Source organism: Ochlerotatus camptorhynchus, unplaced genomic scaffold (assembly GCF_037179485.1).
Source record: "Ochlerotatus camptorhynchus isolate MF236.1 unplaced genomic scaffold, CSIRO-AGI_Acam_v1.1 ptg000330l, whole genome shotgun sequence".
Lineage (NCBI taxonomy): Eukaryota > Metazoa > Arthropoda > Insecta > Diptera > Culicidae > Ochlerotatus > Ochlerotatus camptorhynchus.
In genome coordinates, this window is record NW_027040818.1 from 18,013,838 (window position 1) to 18,031,711 (window position 17,874).

The 17,874-nt window shown below is 39.4% G+C and overlaps 1 protein-coding gene across 5 annotated transcripts in view; it reads right to left on the bottom strand.

The window, feature by feature from the left end:
* LOC135708322 (titin) overlaps nt 1-17,874 on the bottom strand; it is a 280,525-nt gene that overhangs the window by 67,676 nt on the left and 194,975 nt on the right. For 3 of the 5 annotated variants that reach the window (XM_065230329.1, XM_065230330.1, XM_065230333.1), the window contains 2 exons: nt 16,371-17,826; nt 15,121-15,567 (listed from right to left, as the gene is read on the bottom strand). In XM_065230329.1, coding sequence (XP_065086401.1) covers nt 15,121-15,567; nt 16,371-17,826 — 1,903 coding nt within the window. The remainder of the gene's footprint in view (nt 1-15,120; nt 15,568-16,370; nt 17,827-17,874) is intronic. The other 2 variants (XM_065230332.1, XM_065230331.1) reach the window with 1 other exon arrangement.

Below are 17,874 nucleotides of genomic sequence, written 5' to 3' on the forward strand. Positions count from 1 at the left end.
AGAACTCACCACTCCTCGGCCGGTCGGGCACACAGATTGTGGAGGACATCTCAGCAGCACGACAAGAAAATTTATTTTAATATGCTCTTGGGGTGATTTCGTGTTGTTTTTCCCCATCGTTGACCGTGTTGTTTTGGCGCAACCCGAATGGGATCCGAGGCACAAGCAACGGCGTCGAGAGGGATAATCCTGCCTGCCGAGTTTGAGTTTGACGATTTAGCACTTGTCGCCTTGATCGAAAGATGACGGCAAATACGAAGAAGAAGAGTGAACCAAGCAGGCGAGGGGATTAGGTCGATATTTGATTCACTTCCCGGAGATCAGTTTAGAAGGCGAATTTGTCACAGTCCGTTTTGGTGCTGGGCAAATGATCCAACTTGACGTAATCCACCGGCTCACCGTTTACACGAACCAACCGGCGAGGGAGATTAATTGGTGGAATGAATCATAATGTTGTGACCTGTGAGGGATACATTGTTGTGGCGTTCATTTCACTTTCGTCGGCTTTTGAATCACACCTTCTCGAGTTTTACCTTGTCAACGTGAAGCGCAAAAACACTGCGGTGGAGGCGGACAGCGACCTCACGTGTGTACATGTGAAGGTTTCAAGTTACATTCTTCTGCTTCTTATTATTGTTAGCCTTGCTCCGGAGAGGTTGACACACGCGGTCGTGAGCAAAAAATGGCATACCATTTGGGTGCGCTTTTCTAGGGCAGGAATTTGATAAACGACAGTCAATGTGCAGCAGTGGGGTAGCAGGCAGAACATTGTGGTGGAATTTGGCACATGTTTTGGCGACGTCGGACAGCTGTTTGGGCGTGATTGTTCGCGCCGCTACTCAATCAAATGCCAAGTCAACGATAAAACAGGAATTGTGAGAAGGCGCCCGGTTGATTATAATGCAACAAGACACTGGGCGCCTCCCCTCGGTGGGTTGATTTTGCAAATTTGATGTTTTCATTTGTGAAATCGGGTACATGCTTTTGTTTTGGCTTGTCTGAGACAGCTTTATGGATCTTAAGCCGATTAGTGTAAATATTTCATGTGATTCTGATTCCATGTCACGCAATTCGGTCGTCTTTTAATCCTTTCGAAAGTGCACCCTACACGACAGAATTTTCGTTAATATTTCCGTTAATCTGTCCAACAATATTTTTGCTGGGTCATCAACACAGGGCTGCTCATCTTTAAATTTATTATATCCAATCGACTATTCCGCGACACATTGACAACTTTACTGAAAAAAGGTGCTAAGGTCAAAATCAGCTGCCTATAGTTAAACAAAAGGGGAAAATGAGGGAAATTTTGAAAAATGAAATCAAACTTTTTGCATTGTGCGTCAATATTATATTTGCATCAATATTACAGACAATACTTTTGATTATTGACAATATCAGGGTGGCCACTGAAGTTCTATTTTAAAACTCTCGGTTTTCCTGGTACAAATCTCCAAATTTCCCGGTTAAAAACGAAAGTGTCAAGTGTGAAAGTGATCACATGTTTTGACGTAGGACTACATCTGTGATTTATATATATAGGGGGTAACGAAATTATGAAAGATTTTGAACGTTGATAACTCAGCTGCCCCTGAACCAATTTCATTAGTTTTATCACCAATCGATCAGAAATATTTTTACTCATCGATAGTTATACTTCCAACAGTTGATTTTCAAAAAGAAACTATTGAAAAAGTGGTAGATGTCAAGCATTGTCCAAAAGCGTCAAAATAACTAACAAATCCACCAACACTGTCATCAGAGAGTCGTTAGTAGACGAAACAAGTCGAAACGTGATTGGTGTGGCGAAAAGTGATAAACGTCTTTCTGCTAAAGGCTAAAATTTACCAACTTGTTGAGAGAAGGAGTGTAACAATTCAAACTATAGTTGAAAATGCTTATTTCAAATAACAGACTGAAGTGGTAATTTGTATACGATAGCCGAGGGGGGCGACACATCTAAATCTCAATTCTAGATGCTCAACAAATCTCACACTCGCGAATCAATCTTCGAAAAATCTTCTTTCATTTATCGCATCTACTTGCATCGCATTTAATATTTTTGCAGGAAATCTTCAGAATCGTCATCAATCTTCTTTCTATCTACTCAGCGTGTGCGCAGCAAAGCACATCAAAACACAATTTTCCCTGCATCGTAGATAGAGTCGCCCCCCTCGACGATAGCTGAGGAGATGAAAGTTTAGAATTGATAGTTCTGTTTAGAGTACGGCAGTGTGAAAATTGCATATAGAGAGTAGAAAGCGAGCTAGACAACTTTTAGGAAGGTACAAATCAGTTTTATCATCTCTCTTTACCAAACTCCCCCTTTGGAGAGGGATGGTGAGGGGTGTCCTCCCCCCACTACCACTGGCAAAAAGAGTTGATCACCGACCCGCTCATGTACCGACGATGTGTTTGAAATAGTTCGACCGATTGTTACCGCACTCCAGTTGTTATCTGAAGGAAGGCATCCAGTTGTAGGTTTTTGAAATTGCAGCTATTGTTATCTCTACCACGGTATGTGCTTAAAAATAAAAAGGGGAGGAGCTTTAGCTGGGTGGACACTGATATTCTGCGGCCTTCCAACCTGTCGCAGACACCAGTTCAACCCCTTTCCAGAAGCAGACGGGCCGAGCCTCTTGCGAGTGTCCATTAATTGAACCGAAGAATACGGGATTGTTTGGTCCGATTTGCTGATCCTGCTGCCTACACGTCATCATCATCTTGCACATACTTTAAGCCTGTACTACCATCGGCCCTTTTCAGGGCCACCAAGATTTTCTAGAAGAGTCAAATTTCTGAACATGTCCCAACTAAAATTCATTTGAAAAGTTTCTTTTCAGGGCAATCATAGTCATACTAAAGAATATAAACAGAGAGAGTATAGTTATCCTACAATTAAGGTTCAGCTAATAATTATTAGCAATCCATAGCTGGGAACGGATTATATACAAGATACAAAAAGCATGTTTCAATGCCCCAGAATTTACTGAGAAACAGACATTTTTTAAGGTCACTATCGGACTGAATGGCAGAGCTTAAAATTATTGACTCCTTAGGCTGAGTGTGAAAGCACTGCACTATTCAATTCATTGCTCTTTTTTTATTATTATTGATTTATTTGATAAGGCTCAACCGAATTAACTTTACAGAGCCGAGGATTCTTGTTCACTATATAATACATCTTAAAACTATAGTGAAAAGGCACAACACAATAAACATTTTATCCTAAGCTGTCCCAATAAGCCTAATCCAACAGAACGGGAGCCGCTTCTAGTGGTTTCATTCTATGGCAGATTCACCAACGAGGGTCAGAGCGCTTCCATTGCAGCAATGGACGCAAAACGTGGTCAGTACTCACACATTCATCACGAAACGGTTGCTTTCCAAAGTCGACGACGCATCGACCGAAAGAACTGTTGATGAAGAACAATGAGGAGGACCACACAATAGTTCCAGTCAAGTAAACAGACGATCGCGCGACACACATTGAGAGTAGTGTGCTTCTGTCGACAGCCGAGTGAACACTCAATTCATTGCTCTGTCCCAAGATGGGAAATGACAGGTGGGCAGGAACTCACGGTCTCCCAGTGTTGGTGAGTTCTTTGCCGTTAATGTTCACGAAAAGTTCACTATTTTGCCATACAGAAATTCAAAACAAAAATTTTTATCTGCGGATTTGGACTGTTTTTGACCTGTTTCGTACGACCGGAAGGTGTATGCTGGTCACAAATGCCGTGCCAAACTGATTTCCTACTCAATTAATAAATCTTTGATGTGAATTTCGCTTATAAACACGAGGAGCATTTCTTATAGCAAACTTGCCATAACAAAATGGGCATGGTTCATTTAAGTAAACAAACTAACACTTTTTCCGACTGTGGCACCTCTCTTACTCGCCTGGGCTCTGTCCAGACCGTTTGTACTAAACGGTAAAGGACTAGGCAATGAAAGAGCCAACAAAAACATTCAGTCACTCACGAACAGGCTACTTTTTTTTTTTTTAGACTTTATTTAAGAGATTTTTAGCCTTAAGCTAGTTCATCTCTTACGAACAGGCTACTCACACCGCTTGCCTTCGCTCACACAGCATGTAATTGAGACATTTTTCCATAGAAATGTACGCTCAGTCATTCAAAACAAAGATTGGGTACCATCACAGAAGAATAAACGTGCTGACTGAGCTACTGACTAAGTGCTCGGCTGACAGTGACTTGCTAACTGCCCAATCATTCAGACTCTCACGAGGCAGTGAATGATGAGGCGGATGGCAGTTCATATTCATATGAAAATGACTCATTCAACCTGACTGTTTTGCGCACTGCTGAATGGGTCATTAGATCAAATTGTAGGCAGAGAAAGATCGGATGAAAAATTGATTTTGAAATCTTGAACTTGATTAAAAATGAGATCTAGGGAGAATTCTTGGAGACCTCGAAGCAAGACAATATGTTCAGACTCGGTAGTCTGTACTAATAGAAATAAACATTCATTTGGAGTAAGAGACATATTTCTTTAAAAAATTTGTGGCTCATATAAATCATGATGTAAAAAATACACAAAATGTGAGGATTTGGTAAATTTCCAATATTCTAGATTTTTCACAGAAAAAACTTCAAGGCTTAAAATTTAAAGAATCTTTAGAGTTCTAAAGCTGATTACGATTTATTTTTCTTAAATATAAGGAGGTTGTGACCAAAATTCCAAGATAATACTGAGGTAAAGTTCTAAGAAATTCTGCGATAAATTTCATGGGATTTTTGTGGAGAAAAAACAAGGCTTCAAATCGAGTTCCTCGTTGATTCTGAGGAAAATTTAATGAGAATCATTAGGAATTTTTATGAGGAATTTTCAAGAGAATTCAGATGAAAGTTCCAAAAGTATTACATCATTACTAAAAGGGTGTTCTGACTGAGGAAGGTTATGTAAATAAACTCAAAAGGCTCGTAAAAGGATAGTAAAAAAAATGATGGATAGTTAACAAGAAATTCTTTAGGAAAAGTTAAAGAAATTTTAGATAAGAATTCCAAGTGATATCTCAGAAGAATTCTGAAATATTTCTGATGAGAGTTTTAGGTTCAAATACAATTTTGAGAGGAACTTTTAATCTCATACACATTAAAAAAAGGATTCCAAGGAAATCCCTAGGAGAGTTTGTAGGGAATTCTAAAGACAATTCCAAGGTAATTACGAGTAGAGTTCCAAGAGAATTTTCTAGTAAGTTTGACGAGAATTGCATGATAATTCCTAATATGTAATATTTACATTTTGGCATGGCATGGGAGAAGAATATTTATATTTTTCGCAATGTTGAAGAACAGGACACAAATGAGCATAAACTTCCAAATTATTTATGAAAATTGGTTAAGATCGATGTTTAATCTAAAGAGCTGTATAGTGCTATAAGTGGATTTAGTTATACAAGAACAATGTATCACAAATGTTCTTAAACTTGTAAATGTAGTTTATAACACGTTACAACTTCTTAACTTGAACAATTTTGATTTCATTTATTTAAGTAGGACAATATTGAAATAAATGGAGAAATCATACGTAATGTTTTGATTTTCATCCTAAAGCTTGTATGGAGCAGTACCCCTTCTCAGATTCCAGGGGATCTTTGTGTTTGAATAGATTTTGCATACATATTTTCCTCGACTAATCAAAACTAAAATGATCTGGACTGCAATGTGAAAAGGGCTGATTTTTTTTTCAAAATTTTTTTCAAGAAATTGTAATTTTACTGTTTTAATTGCACGGGGTCATATCATTCATTTAGACCCCTAAGCAAAAAAGCTTCAGCCAAATTGTTTGGTCAAATTCTCGTAAACTTTTCATCTTTCATGAGCTTAGAAGTAACTTTGGCGCACGATAAATTTAGTTGGCCGAAAAAACTAGTATTATAATGCGGAAAAGCAAAAAAAAAAAAAAAATTATAAATAAATAAAAAAAAAATCATTTTAAATAGAAGGAGAGCAACTGATTTTTTTTACTTGGAAGAGAAAATCGAAAAAAAAATCTTTGCTTCAAAATGCTGCATCTCAGGAAATACGCAAATTACTTTTTGCTGATAAGTGATTCTTATGTAAAAAGGATGGGGAACACGATGGTGCTGTCGAAATGGAAATCTAAATATACTTAACCTGAAAAAAAAATCCGTATTATGTTTTTAAACGCAAATATAAAATGTTTGGCAGCACTGTACAAACATAGTAAATTCATATTTAGATTATTTGTCTTATTTTCCCATTAAAACATTCAACAATGTTAATTGAAGGTTTATTTGTTCCGAAGTTATTGATAAAATAAAGTAGTGCTTCGATCGGCTCAAAATTTGGATTTATAAAAGTTAGACCAAAATAAACATCTCCTCCAAATTTGGTCAAAATCAGCAGAGGTCTAGGACACTTGGCGCGGGATTACCCATAGGTACTATTTTTTGTTATTGATGTTTTTAACAGTTTTTTTTTTAATCCTTTAAATTTGTCGAACCTCTTAACGGAATCCCTTTATGAAGAGCTTTGAGTGGGTTGGTTTATTTCCTTTAAATTCCGTTATAATTGCTTATCTTTTGACAGATACGCGTATTTCGTCTACTACTTGCAGACTTCATCAGTGCCAAGTACTCAACACCACTGTTTTTAGTTTTTTTTTACGAGAATATGTTATTTTTTTCAGCGGATATTTTTTTTCAGAAAAGGCAAACCAGTTGCCTACAGCTTTGTCTCAGACGTCCAGACGTCATTTCGATGAGCCGTTTTTGTGCTTCAATTTACAGGAAAACATCGAATACGTCTTTTGGAAATATTAGGCGATAGTGAAAATGGTAGAATTCTTGCATAAACTTGGTTAAATGCCTCTAACGAACAATTTATACGATGTTTCATTGAATTCTGAGAGGTAGAAAACAAAATTTGTCTATTTTTTCACTATTTGGCCTGGAAGTGCTCATTATCAAAGGATAATAAAAAAAAACTCATTTACAAAACGCCAACATTTTCGAATGACCACCAAATAGATTTAATATCACTAAAATTACATACATTCGTTTAATATGAGTCGGGCCGATGCAAATTGAGCATCTCCAGCCCAAAACGCAAACCGGTTGGACATGAGTGTTTCCGATTTGAATGAAACATTACTCATATTTTTGCTTCTACCAATACACAGTAGAGATGGGCGATCCGCTCCCGAGCTGTTCTATAGACCCGATTCTCTAAAGTGAGCTGATGACCCGCGGTTCATTTTTTAGGAACCGCGGCTCATCAGCTCACTTTCACCAGTCTAAACCATTCAAGCCATCATTCATAGCGGAACTTTAAAAAAAGGACTCATTACACCACTTACGCATTGAACAGTCACCGCGTAAACCAAGACGCGCGCATAATGCAACATGTGCCTACTGATCGACATCACCAACGGTAAAAGCAAACTTCCAAGCAGCTGTTTGGGAAAGAGAGAAATATTTACATGTGCTATACGATTTTAATTTTCTACTGATATTATCCAATTTATTTATGTACCCGGCTCTTATTGCTGATGTTATTCCTCCAGCATATGAGCTTCTATCTCTCCTCCCATCATTCTCTGGGGGAGCGAAAGATCCGCACAAAAGTAAATAACCGAAAAGCGAAATGCAGCTCTCCAGCTTATCCGCTCAGCTCCGGATCTGAATCATCGATTCGACTGATTCACTGGGAGCTGTTTAGGATGAACTAGGAACTCTCGGACCCATCCAGTTCTCGGACCCGTCCAGCTCTTCGGATCTTTTTTTTCTCTCTCTCGATTCTTCACGATTCAGCTCCGGATCCGGATCTGAGCTGATGATCTGGAGCTGATGCCGAAAATAGTGAGGGAAGTTTTGCTGGAGAATTAACATCAGAAATAAAATTTGAATGTAGACTGGATTGCATAGCATGAGAAAAGGCGTAACATCGTGTGCCACGATGTCAATCATATCATCGCGTGTGACATAGGTGTAGCTCTCTCGCATACATTTTTTTGTTTTACTGCTATGTTGTTGGCACATTTTGCACGCATCTATTGAAAAGTAAAGCCATGTTGTAAGGTACGGATTTATTTGTTTAGACTACATTTACGATTTTATGCAGTTTTAAGCACTCAAAACCACTAATTAATTTTCCGATTTTTAATTTGTGTCATAATTTCTATAATTTCAATGTAAGCTGAAGAGCTGTTCATAAGAATCGACTCCCGTTAGTGAGCTGGATGGGTTTTATCCACTCAGCCAGATGAGCTGTTTTGCCCACCTCTAATGCACAGTGGTCCAGGATTGGAATTTAGCAAGACAAAAGTCCATAGTACTTTTTTTTGAGGATTTAGGCATTTGGTGTCTTTAGTCAAGTTTTTTTTTTTCTTAAAATAATCCTTCCATTGGTGCCTTTTAAAATTAAAACTAACTTTCTGATTTAGAAAAACAAAGGCACACATTATTGAAAGAAGTTGTTGGTGAATTAATTACAAGCAACTTTGTTGGAAAAATGTTTTTTTTTGTATCTCTTACCGTTTTTATTTTTGAGAATTTTTTTCTGAACTGCGTTAGGGTGCACCCAAAAAATCAGTTTTTCAGCTCTAACTTTTTTATTTCAAGTTTTTCGTAAAAACTGTCTTCTTGTTAGAACTTGTCAAAATACACAACTTTGCTCAAGAAAGAAAATCTGTACTATCAAAAGATATTGATGATTTTCTATACAAAATAGGCCCTTTTCAAATGTCAACCACTCAAATTGGGGCAAATGTACATATATTTATTATCCATTTGTTGAAAAGGATATACTTTAGTGTATATTATATGGGAAAACTGAAGATACTTTTTTTCTTTATCTTAAGTTAAACTTATTTAAGTTCACTCACTTTTGGAATTAAATTTGGTAATAACTCCTTTTAAAATAGAGGAAGAAAGGATATTTTAAAAGAAAACTTGTGCCTTGCTAAACTACAAAAGTCTTTCTATAACTTTTTTATATAAAATTGTAAATTAACCGAAAACAATAAAAAAAAATAGTTTTCAGTGAACCAAACAAAAGCAAATTCTAATGTGTTAGTAATTCTAATTCTTTGCTTAGTGTACTTTTTTTTCCTTATTCCCCCTCTTGTTCTTCTTCTCCTTCTTCTCTCATCTGAATTCACGTTATTTATAATATAACACTTTCAGTGCTCCGAAAGAGCGTTCTGATGATATGTTTGTTCATATGTTCATCTTTCGTTACGTTCTGCGATCTGTTTCCTAATACCTATTTGTTTTTTTTTTCATTCTATAAGCTGAATGACGTTGGAGCAAGGTCTAACTGAAAAGTGTTTAGATTATAAACGGTACATGCTTTTTTTGACGTGCGTTTCCAACGCAACGTAAATCAACCCGAACATTGCATTAGGTCCAATGTAAAATTGACAGATTCTCTTCTTCGACTTTCCCTTTCGTTAATAATTTGGCTTGTCCTGTTTTCCGTATGAGATGGTAGATAATAACTACTTTTATCGCACTGCGTGTTGTAAACAGCTAAAAATGACTTAACATCGCTGTGGGGATGCAAAGAGAAAATCGACAAAGAGAATTTTTCTATGTTACATTTGGACCTAATGCAATGTTCGGGTTGACATAAAAGTTAAACAGTTGTCTGCTTATGTCAGTGTTTTCAGCACGTGTTCATCATAGCAGGCTGGTTATAAAACACGAGGTTATTGTTATTAGTTCGATTTGTGACAATGTCTGCACAATTGCAACTTGAAATTGCATACAAAGCCTTAGCGGATATCCTAATATTAAGAGGGACATTGAATAACCTAATTGAATTTGTGGAAGCAAGGTTCTTAAATGAAGAAATTGACATTCAAAAGCTTCGTAAGGATTTGCAGTTATTCGTTTTGGAGTAGGTATATTGTTTTCACGGCAGTATACGTGTTATATTATATATAAATTGAAAAAAAGTTTTAAGAAACTATGGCACAAGAGCAACAGAATGAGAAGCAGATTTATGCAGACAAATGCACCATGGTTGTCTAAAAAACCTTATGTCAAGAAACGGGTCATCAGGAAACATCGAAACATCGAAACAAAAAAGGGTATTCTGAAAGAATATGGAGATGCCGAAATCAATTTTACTTTGGCAAGTTTGCTGAACGCATCGGGTCAAAGGAAAACTGGGAAATTAATAGAGCACCTTTTGGATAATCTTCAATCATCACCAACATCAGCAAAACATTCGCCAACCGTTAAGCCCTTGTGCGCAGACGAAGCACTGGCGTTTTTATGCAAAAATGGATTTTCAAAAGCGCAATACGTCGACATAAGAACGACAAGTCTTAAGGCAGGTCTTATCCTCCATACAATAAAATTGTAGATGACAAGAAGCTATGCTAATCGGAAGGTAATTTGAAATATTTTTCCAAAGAGAAAAAAGCATTTAATTTAATTTATCATTAAGGAATCACCATCAAGCCCTCAGGTTCAGAAGTGGGATGGCAACAACTCCTCGATCATACCACTCAAAGGCTCATAGATTTTTCAAAAGGTAAATTAAAGGATGAAGATTTTGAAGGAAACGTGGTGCTTATTTCGAAATGGGGCTGTGATGGAAGCTCAAACCATTCGAGGTAATTTAAAGACTTTCATACATATTTTCATTGTTTATGTGATACATGTTTATTCTAAATAGATACCAGCAACCTTTTTTTTTTTAAGAGAATGACGATGGAGATCTGACGAGTTATTTGGACAGTCATATTTTTATGCTTTTTTTGTTCCTGTGCGTTTATATGTTGAAAACAATGTTGATTCTGGCCAAGTTATTCTGTGGGATAATGAGTACCCTTCATCGGTTTCTTTGTGCAGGCCGATACAATTATTATTTCAAAAGCACGAAGTGTCTGTTTTGAAGCAGAAGGTAATTTTTTATTTCTTATTTTTATTTGGAAAAATCTGATTATAATTATGGTAACATTCAAGATTGAGACATTTCAACCATCAATGTGTGCTGTTGGTGAAAAACTTGTAAGCGTCACGAATAAAATGCTTTTTACTATGGCAGACACGAAAGTTATAAACGACGTTACCGGAACAGTGTCCCAAGCATGTTACATCTGCGGTGGTTCTGGGAAAAATTTGAATTATTTAAGATGAAACAGATAATGATCCTGAACGGTTTAAACATGCATTTTCTCCTTTGCATGCGTACATCCGCTCAATGGTTGTGTATGGAAACTCCTGTTTGGCGGTTCCCTTAAACTAACGCCGCAGTAAAAGACAGGGAAAAGTATATTGCTACAGAAATAAGAAATCGACAGGGGCTTCGGATAGGTGAACCGTTGCCTGGAGGTGGAAACTCTACCGACGGGAATACCGCCAGAAATTTTTTCCAACAATTCAATGTGGTCTGCGAAATCACAGTGTTAGACAGGGATATAATGGAGCGCATGCATGTGATTTTGATGATCGTGAACAGCCGTAAGCAAATCAACTACGAAGCATACCATTCTTACGCAGAAGAAACGCATAGGTTATATGTTATTGAATATGGATGGTATCGGCTGTTGCCAACGGTCCATAAATTATCGATTCATGGAGCGACATTGATTAAGTACACCATACTACCAATTGGCTTGTGCAGCGAAGAAGCGCAGGAAACGCGTAATAAGTCGATTAGGAAATTTCGAGAATTTTACGCGCGAAAGTTCAATAGGCTTGTTAAAATTGAAGATTTATTTTTGAGGTAGCTTTTGACATCTGACCCCCTAATTTACCTTAAAAAAAGGACTTCACAAAATCAATCTGCTTTAGAATTACCAGATAATGCAAAATATCTACTGGCGGATTAGATTAGAATTAATTTTTAATTTTAATTAAATAAATTGAACGAATAATGAACACGACGTACTCAAATGATGGTCTCCTTTCAAATCTACTTGACAACTTTCGATATTACAAGAAGCTAACTTTTTTTTGTTTGGGTAGTCATTTCATAACCTTTTCTTGACCGTTTCCTGTTAATTTACAATTTTACATAAAAAAAGTATTAGAAAGACTTTTTTAGTCTACCTAGAAATAAGTTTTTCTTGAGAAGATTTGACGCTATCTGCGTTGTGTGATGACAACGGTAACAAAGGTAATTGCTATTAGATATTTTGCAAACAGTGACAGATAGCGGACATGAAGAACCAGTGGAGGTTATAGTCGCTATATTCATGGTCTGGCGGATAGAATCTCGGGAACCAATTTAGCTGTCGAATAGCGGAACCAATCGAGCAAATCACGACCAACAACAGAAAAGAGCACCTCTCACCCCAGCAGGCCTGGGTTCAATCCCAGTCGGCGCCGCCGGTATGTTCTGAGGCATAACATCTCTGATCACGCCTTCCTTCGGATGGGAAGTAAAGCCGTTGGTCCCCGGTGCATGAGTTGATGGGTCGATAGGTAGGGTCCAGGTGTGGGAGCTGCCTTCCTGGCACGTCGGTAGCATTGGTGCTCAGCACGGAAAACAAGATCGACGGAAAAAAAAAAACAAACCAAAAAGGCAAAAAGGAACAGAAAAGAGCACATCAGCTATTGCGAACAAAATTTCTGAAAGCCTTTTCTCGTGACTCATGGCTCGCCTACGCAAACTAACACCATCTTCGGATTGGGGATAGTTTCCCCTATCCGATGATGTGGGCAATTTGCGTTCAATTGACGAGGAAAGAATAATTAACATTTTGTTTATTAAAGTTTAAAGTGCCTTTTCAATTGTTGGTCAACATATTGAATTGGTTCCGCTTTTTGATTGATCGAGATTCTGTCCGCCAGATGGTGAATACAGCGACTATAGTGGAGGTGCCGGGCAAAGGTGTTTATCCTAGACAAATGGTAAGTTACAAATTCTATGCTGTCGTTGTCGTAGACGCCGTCGTAGTCGTAGGCAGTACCGTTAGTATATTTAAAATTAACCATCAACCGCTGAAAATATGAATTATCGCGTATTTGTGTTGTTCATTACATGCCAAGCGAAATTCGAGAACGTAATTTCATTTGAATAGCTTGTTTAACCAGGTCTTAAACAATCGTCACGTCGGTCATAGCTTGTTATGATTGCCTGAACCATGCGTAAAGAGAAAATCGAAACATTGAACGTCGCGTGAAAGTGGATCTTAATGAAGGCCTACGTAGCTTTTAGTTTTAGGATTTCAAAGGTCATCGGTTGCAGTGGATTGCTAACTGAGCAGAAAAACGCGGTCCCAGGTCCTTTCATATTAAAAATGCATGGTAAGATCGCTTGTTATCGTGTATTTTGTAAAACTTTTCGTTGTCGTCGGTGCCGGGTTTGAATAGTTATACACACTTGAGTAACAATGTAATATGAGGGGCTCGGTGGCCTTAGAGCAACCGTTTATGCTTACTGAGCAGAACATCATGAGTCTAATCTCAAGCCCATCCACATTCAAGATTCGTCAATCGTTTTATTTGTTAACATGACTACATGGTAATAACAGCAACTCGATGATTAAAAAGGAGCTCGTCTGCCTAGTGGCAAACGTTTTTACTTACTGAGCAGAAGACAGTGGGTTCAATCCCAATTCAGCTTATCGTTTACCAAAACGAGCCCTGCTGCAAACCCAACCCTGTTACCCAATATCCTAGTGATTCCTCGTGGAAGTGCAGAGGTGTTCTCGGCTTCCATAAAAGCGAGTGTCACGTCAACACATTCCTACCCCTTCCTTTCTTGACCTGTGTTCGGGCGCGGCCGGCGCTGGTATTGCCTAGTTTGAGATCAACAGTTTTTACACATTGAGGATGATTGCTAGTCCCAAGCATCGTCTTTTGGTTCTCTGTGTAATTACAGCTGGTCTGGCAATAACAGAGTAGCAACCGTGGGCGGTCAATCATGCTCATGCTCATGCTTACCAAGACATAAGTTTTTCTTTTAAAATATCGTTTCTTCCTCTTTTTTAGAAGGAGTTATTACCAAATTTAATTGCAAAAGTGAGTGAACTTAAATTAGTTTAACTTAAGATAAAGAAAAAAATGTACCTCCAGTTTTCTATACAATATACACTAAAGTATGTCCTTTCAAAAGATGGCTCAAAAATGTCTGTACATACAAATGTCAACCACTCAAAGACATTTGAAAAGGACCTATTTTGTATAGAAAATCATCAATATCTTTTGATAGTCGAGAAATACGGATTTTTTTTCTTGAGCAAAGTTGTGTATTTTGACGAGTTCTAAAAGTTTTTAATATCCAGTTTTTACGAAAATTTGAAATAAAAAAAGTTAGAGCTAAAAAACTGATTTTTTTGGGTGCACCCTTACGTAGTTCAGAATTTTTTTTCTCTAAAATGAAAACGGTAAGAGATGCAAACAATTTTTTTGAAATTAAATCACCAACAACTTCTTCGAATAATGCGTGTCTTTATTTTTTAAATAAGAAAGTTAGTTTTTGGATTTCAAAAAATAAAAGGATCACACTAATGTTTAAAGGCACCAAAAGAAGGATAATTTTAAGAAAAAAAAAAAAACTTCACTTAAGACACCAAATGACTCGACTGAAAAATCTCTGTATTTGTTTCTTAGTATTTGGGATCACAAAAATATAAATCTAGTTATACGCCATTTGAGAATCAAACCTCAATTTTTCAACAAAAAGACAGCCCAAAATGTAACCTTGGGAATACCAGCGACAATATGAGGATACAAACATATAAGATTTGTGATAAACAGTTCTGATAAAATTATTCAAAGTAGATTACGTTGCATCGTTTGTCATATTAATCCACTACAGCCAACGGTTGCTCCTATATTCAATATTATTAGTAAGTTGCAATCGTTTTGGTGACTTCAAATCAGAACACAATAAAGCATTATTCAGTGCTTGTTAGTAGCAAACACGACGGGGATTTCACTGATCTACAACATATCGGATCAAGATTGACATCGAACAACAAATATCCAGAGGGAATGCAGTCACAGAAAATAAAAGTAATACACGAGATTCCATCCGTCATCATCAATCAAAATCCCGGAAAGAAACTAACAACATCGAAAGCATGATTAGAGAAAAAAAGCCGGGCCAGAGCTACATCGACATCGACATCATTACTGGGGACAAGACACAGAGGCGTGCGTCTCCTAACCTGGGGTGGTGCACCGGGACAGGGGTCTAAAGTAGCCAACACGGGGCGTAGAACGTCCACTACCTCCCTGCTGTGTTCCTGTTCCGGCTGGAACTGGATAATTGTACCGCTGCTGGTAGCGACTGGCTTGCATATCCGGCGCCGGAACCGAAGCTGACCGTCGGAACGGCGTGGGACTACAGTTCCGGTAGTAGTCTTTGGTGCGTTCGTGTATGACCGGAACCTCAACGGAGGTGGCTCCCGACCGGCCGAACGGGGAAGCACTTTGGTAGAGTGGGTGTTTCTGTCTGTCACCGCCGGCACCGTTGGTGAGTAGCTTTTGGTTCCGGTTCCGGCTGGCTCCGGCAATGATCCGGTGGCCTTCGCCCGGGAAAATGATACCGAACTCGTAACCGAAATCGTACTTGAAGTAGATGATTCCGGTGTCCGGATCGACGTGTTTGGTGCCTTTGGTTTTTGTATGGGAGTGTTTTTTTTTTGATTTCGAAGGACATTTGCGACACAAATTATGAGTCGGTGATTTGTGATGGGATTTAATTTTGCGTTTCTCGAAGATCGGAGCCGAAAATATTTGGTTTTATTGCACCGACACCGAGATGAACGACGATGAAGACGACGACGACGGCGTCGAGGGGAACACATGTATGTTGTAATCGAGAAAAATTGGGATGTTATTTATAAAATCGCACGAATGTTGTGGGAACAGTTTTCTGAACAATGAATGAGTGGGATCGTGAAGGGTGAGTGAAAGGGGGAAAACCCGCAAAAAAATCAACAGAATATGAAGACTTGAAAAAAGAAAAGAAAACGAAACTCACAAAACAAACTCAAAAGAACGTAACAAATCAACGCAAATCATACACGTTTGAAAGATAGATAGAGAGAATATAAACGAGAGTAAATAAAAATGAGGAAATCGAAACTTCGCCGGATGAATGGGATTGAAAGACACAGTTGGTTGGTTGGTTGGTTGGTCCGAAAATAGATGCAGTTTGAGGCGCTCATGGTCCGATGGGAAGCAATATGGGATTCCGGCGAATTGTTTGCTATATGGCCATCAGTGTTGTGGCGACAGTAGACTGTAGAATGCAAATTTAGCGTGGCAGGAATAATTAAGCTTGACTTACACAATACGACTGCAGAGGAAAGATAATATTTAACCCCTTAGAATTTGCATCCTGGACCACTGTGCCTCAAACTGCATCGAAATGTAAAACAAAAAAAATCAATATAGATCAATGGGTACTCACCGTACTGGGACACCCGTGATTCCTCGCGGTAGGCCTGGGCGTTGCTGTCGGCCGTCGGCGTGGGAGTTGTTGCAGTGGGAGCCGGAGGGGCGGCCTGCACCACCGGGACCTGATAGCCGAAGGCATTTTTCAGGATCGGTTTGATCGGAGCCTTGCGCATGTCGGTCATCACTTCGTTGGTAAAGTGGTACGCCTTGGTCTTGAACGACTGGGACATACTTTCCGCCTGGTTGGTCGCCTTCTGGATGTAGTTGATCGGGGCCACTTTGTGGGCCTTTACAGCCATGTCATCGCGCAGGTTGGACACGTGCGAGGTGGCAAGTCGTTTGGAGCTGAAGGAGGACTTGCGATCGAGGGTTTGGGTTTGCAACACTTCGACGGTCTCGACGGTTTGACTTTGTTGTTGGTTCGTAGACTCGACGGTGGTGACGATCTTGGACGGCATCAGCACCGGACCGGTGTCGAACTCCATGGGGGTTTGGATGTGTTCGCCGGATCGCGGAACGCTAGCCGAGCGTGGTTGTTTGAACTGTGGTCGCACGCTGCGGAAGTGCGGCTCATCGCTGTCCGACGGATGTGGAGTCCAGAGTGGACGGATACGAGATCCGTCGGATTCGTAGTCACTTTCGCGGTACTCTCCAGGAGTGAAGCGACCTGCATTCTGGGCCATGAACTGGTTGGCGGACTCCAGATTGACGACCTGTTGAGATTGGGACATGTTGACCACGCGGTTGCTGGTCTCTGTGGTTTCCTTCATGTGCATAGTGTTGGAGGTTTCGCTTGCGATCGTGCTGTGCACTGGTTGAGCAGTTACCGAGGTGTAGTACAGAGCCGGAGCTGTTTCAACCGGTGGGAAGGAAACGTGGTGTTGTTGTTCTTGTTGCTGCTGGAAGCTCTGCTGTTGATAAGACTGGAAGGATGAGGACTCCGACTGCTGCTGCTGGGTGGTCGTACTTTGGGTATAGCTGATCGGTTTGGGCTTTTCGATCCTGTCGATAAACTGTTGGGGTTGTTGAAGGGTCGTTGTTTGAACCTTGTCAATCGGATCGAATACTGATGGGGGTGGTGCAGCTGGACCCGTTTCGTGTGGTTTTGGTGCGTTGAACACCGGGTGGACTGATTTGTAGCCTACATCAGTTTGGGTTGGTTGCCAAGCCGGAGTGATCTTTTGATCGAAATCGTTTCCGTATTCGCTCGCCGATGGGTATCCATTCTGTTGTGGAGTGACCACTGGTAAAGCCGCGGCGGGTTCAACCACTAGCTGTGGTGGTAGTTCCTGAACTAGCGGAACATGCTCTGGCTCTGTTACCGGCTGGACGGCAGCTGGAACTGGAACATGTTTCAGCGTTGGCAGAGGCTCTTCCGTTGGAAGTACCTTCACCGGTTGCATATCATCCGGAAGGTCATCGTTTGCGAGGAAGTTCCTCGGTCCTTCTTCTTGAACCTTGATGGGCTCCTATTCAGAGATCAGGAAAAAGAAAAATCAAAGTAAAAAGAAACAAAA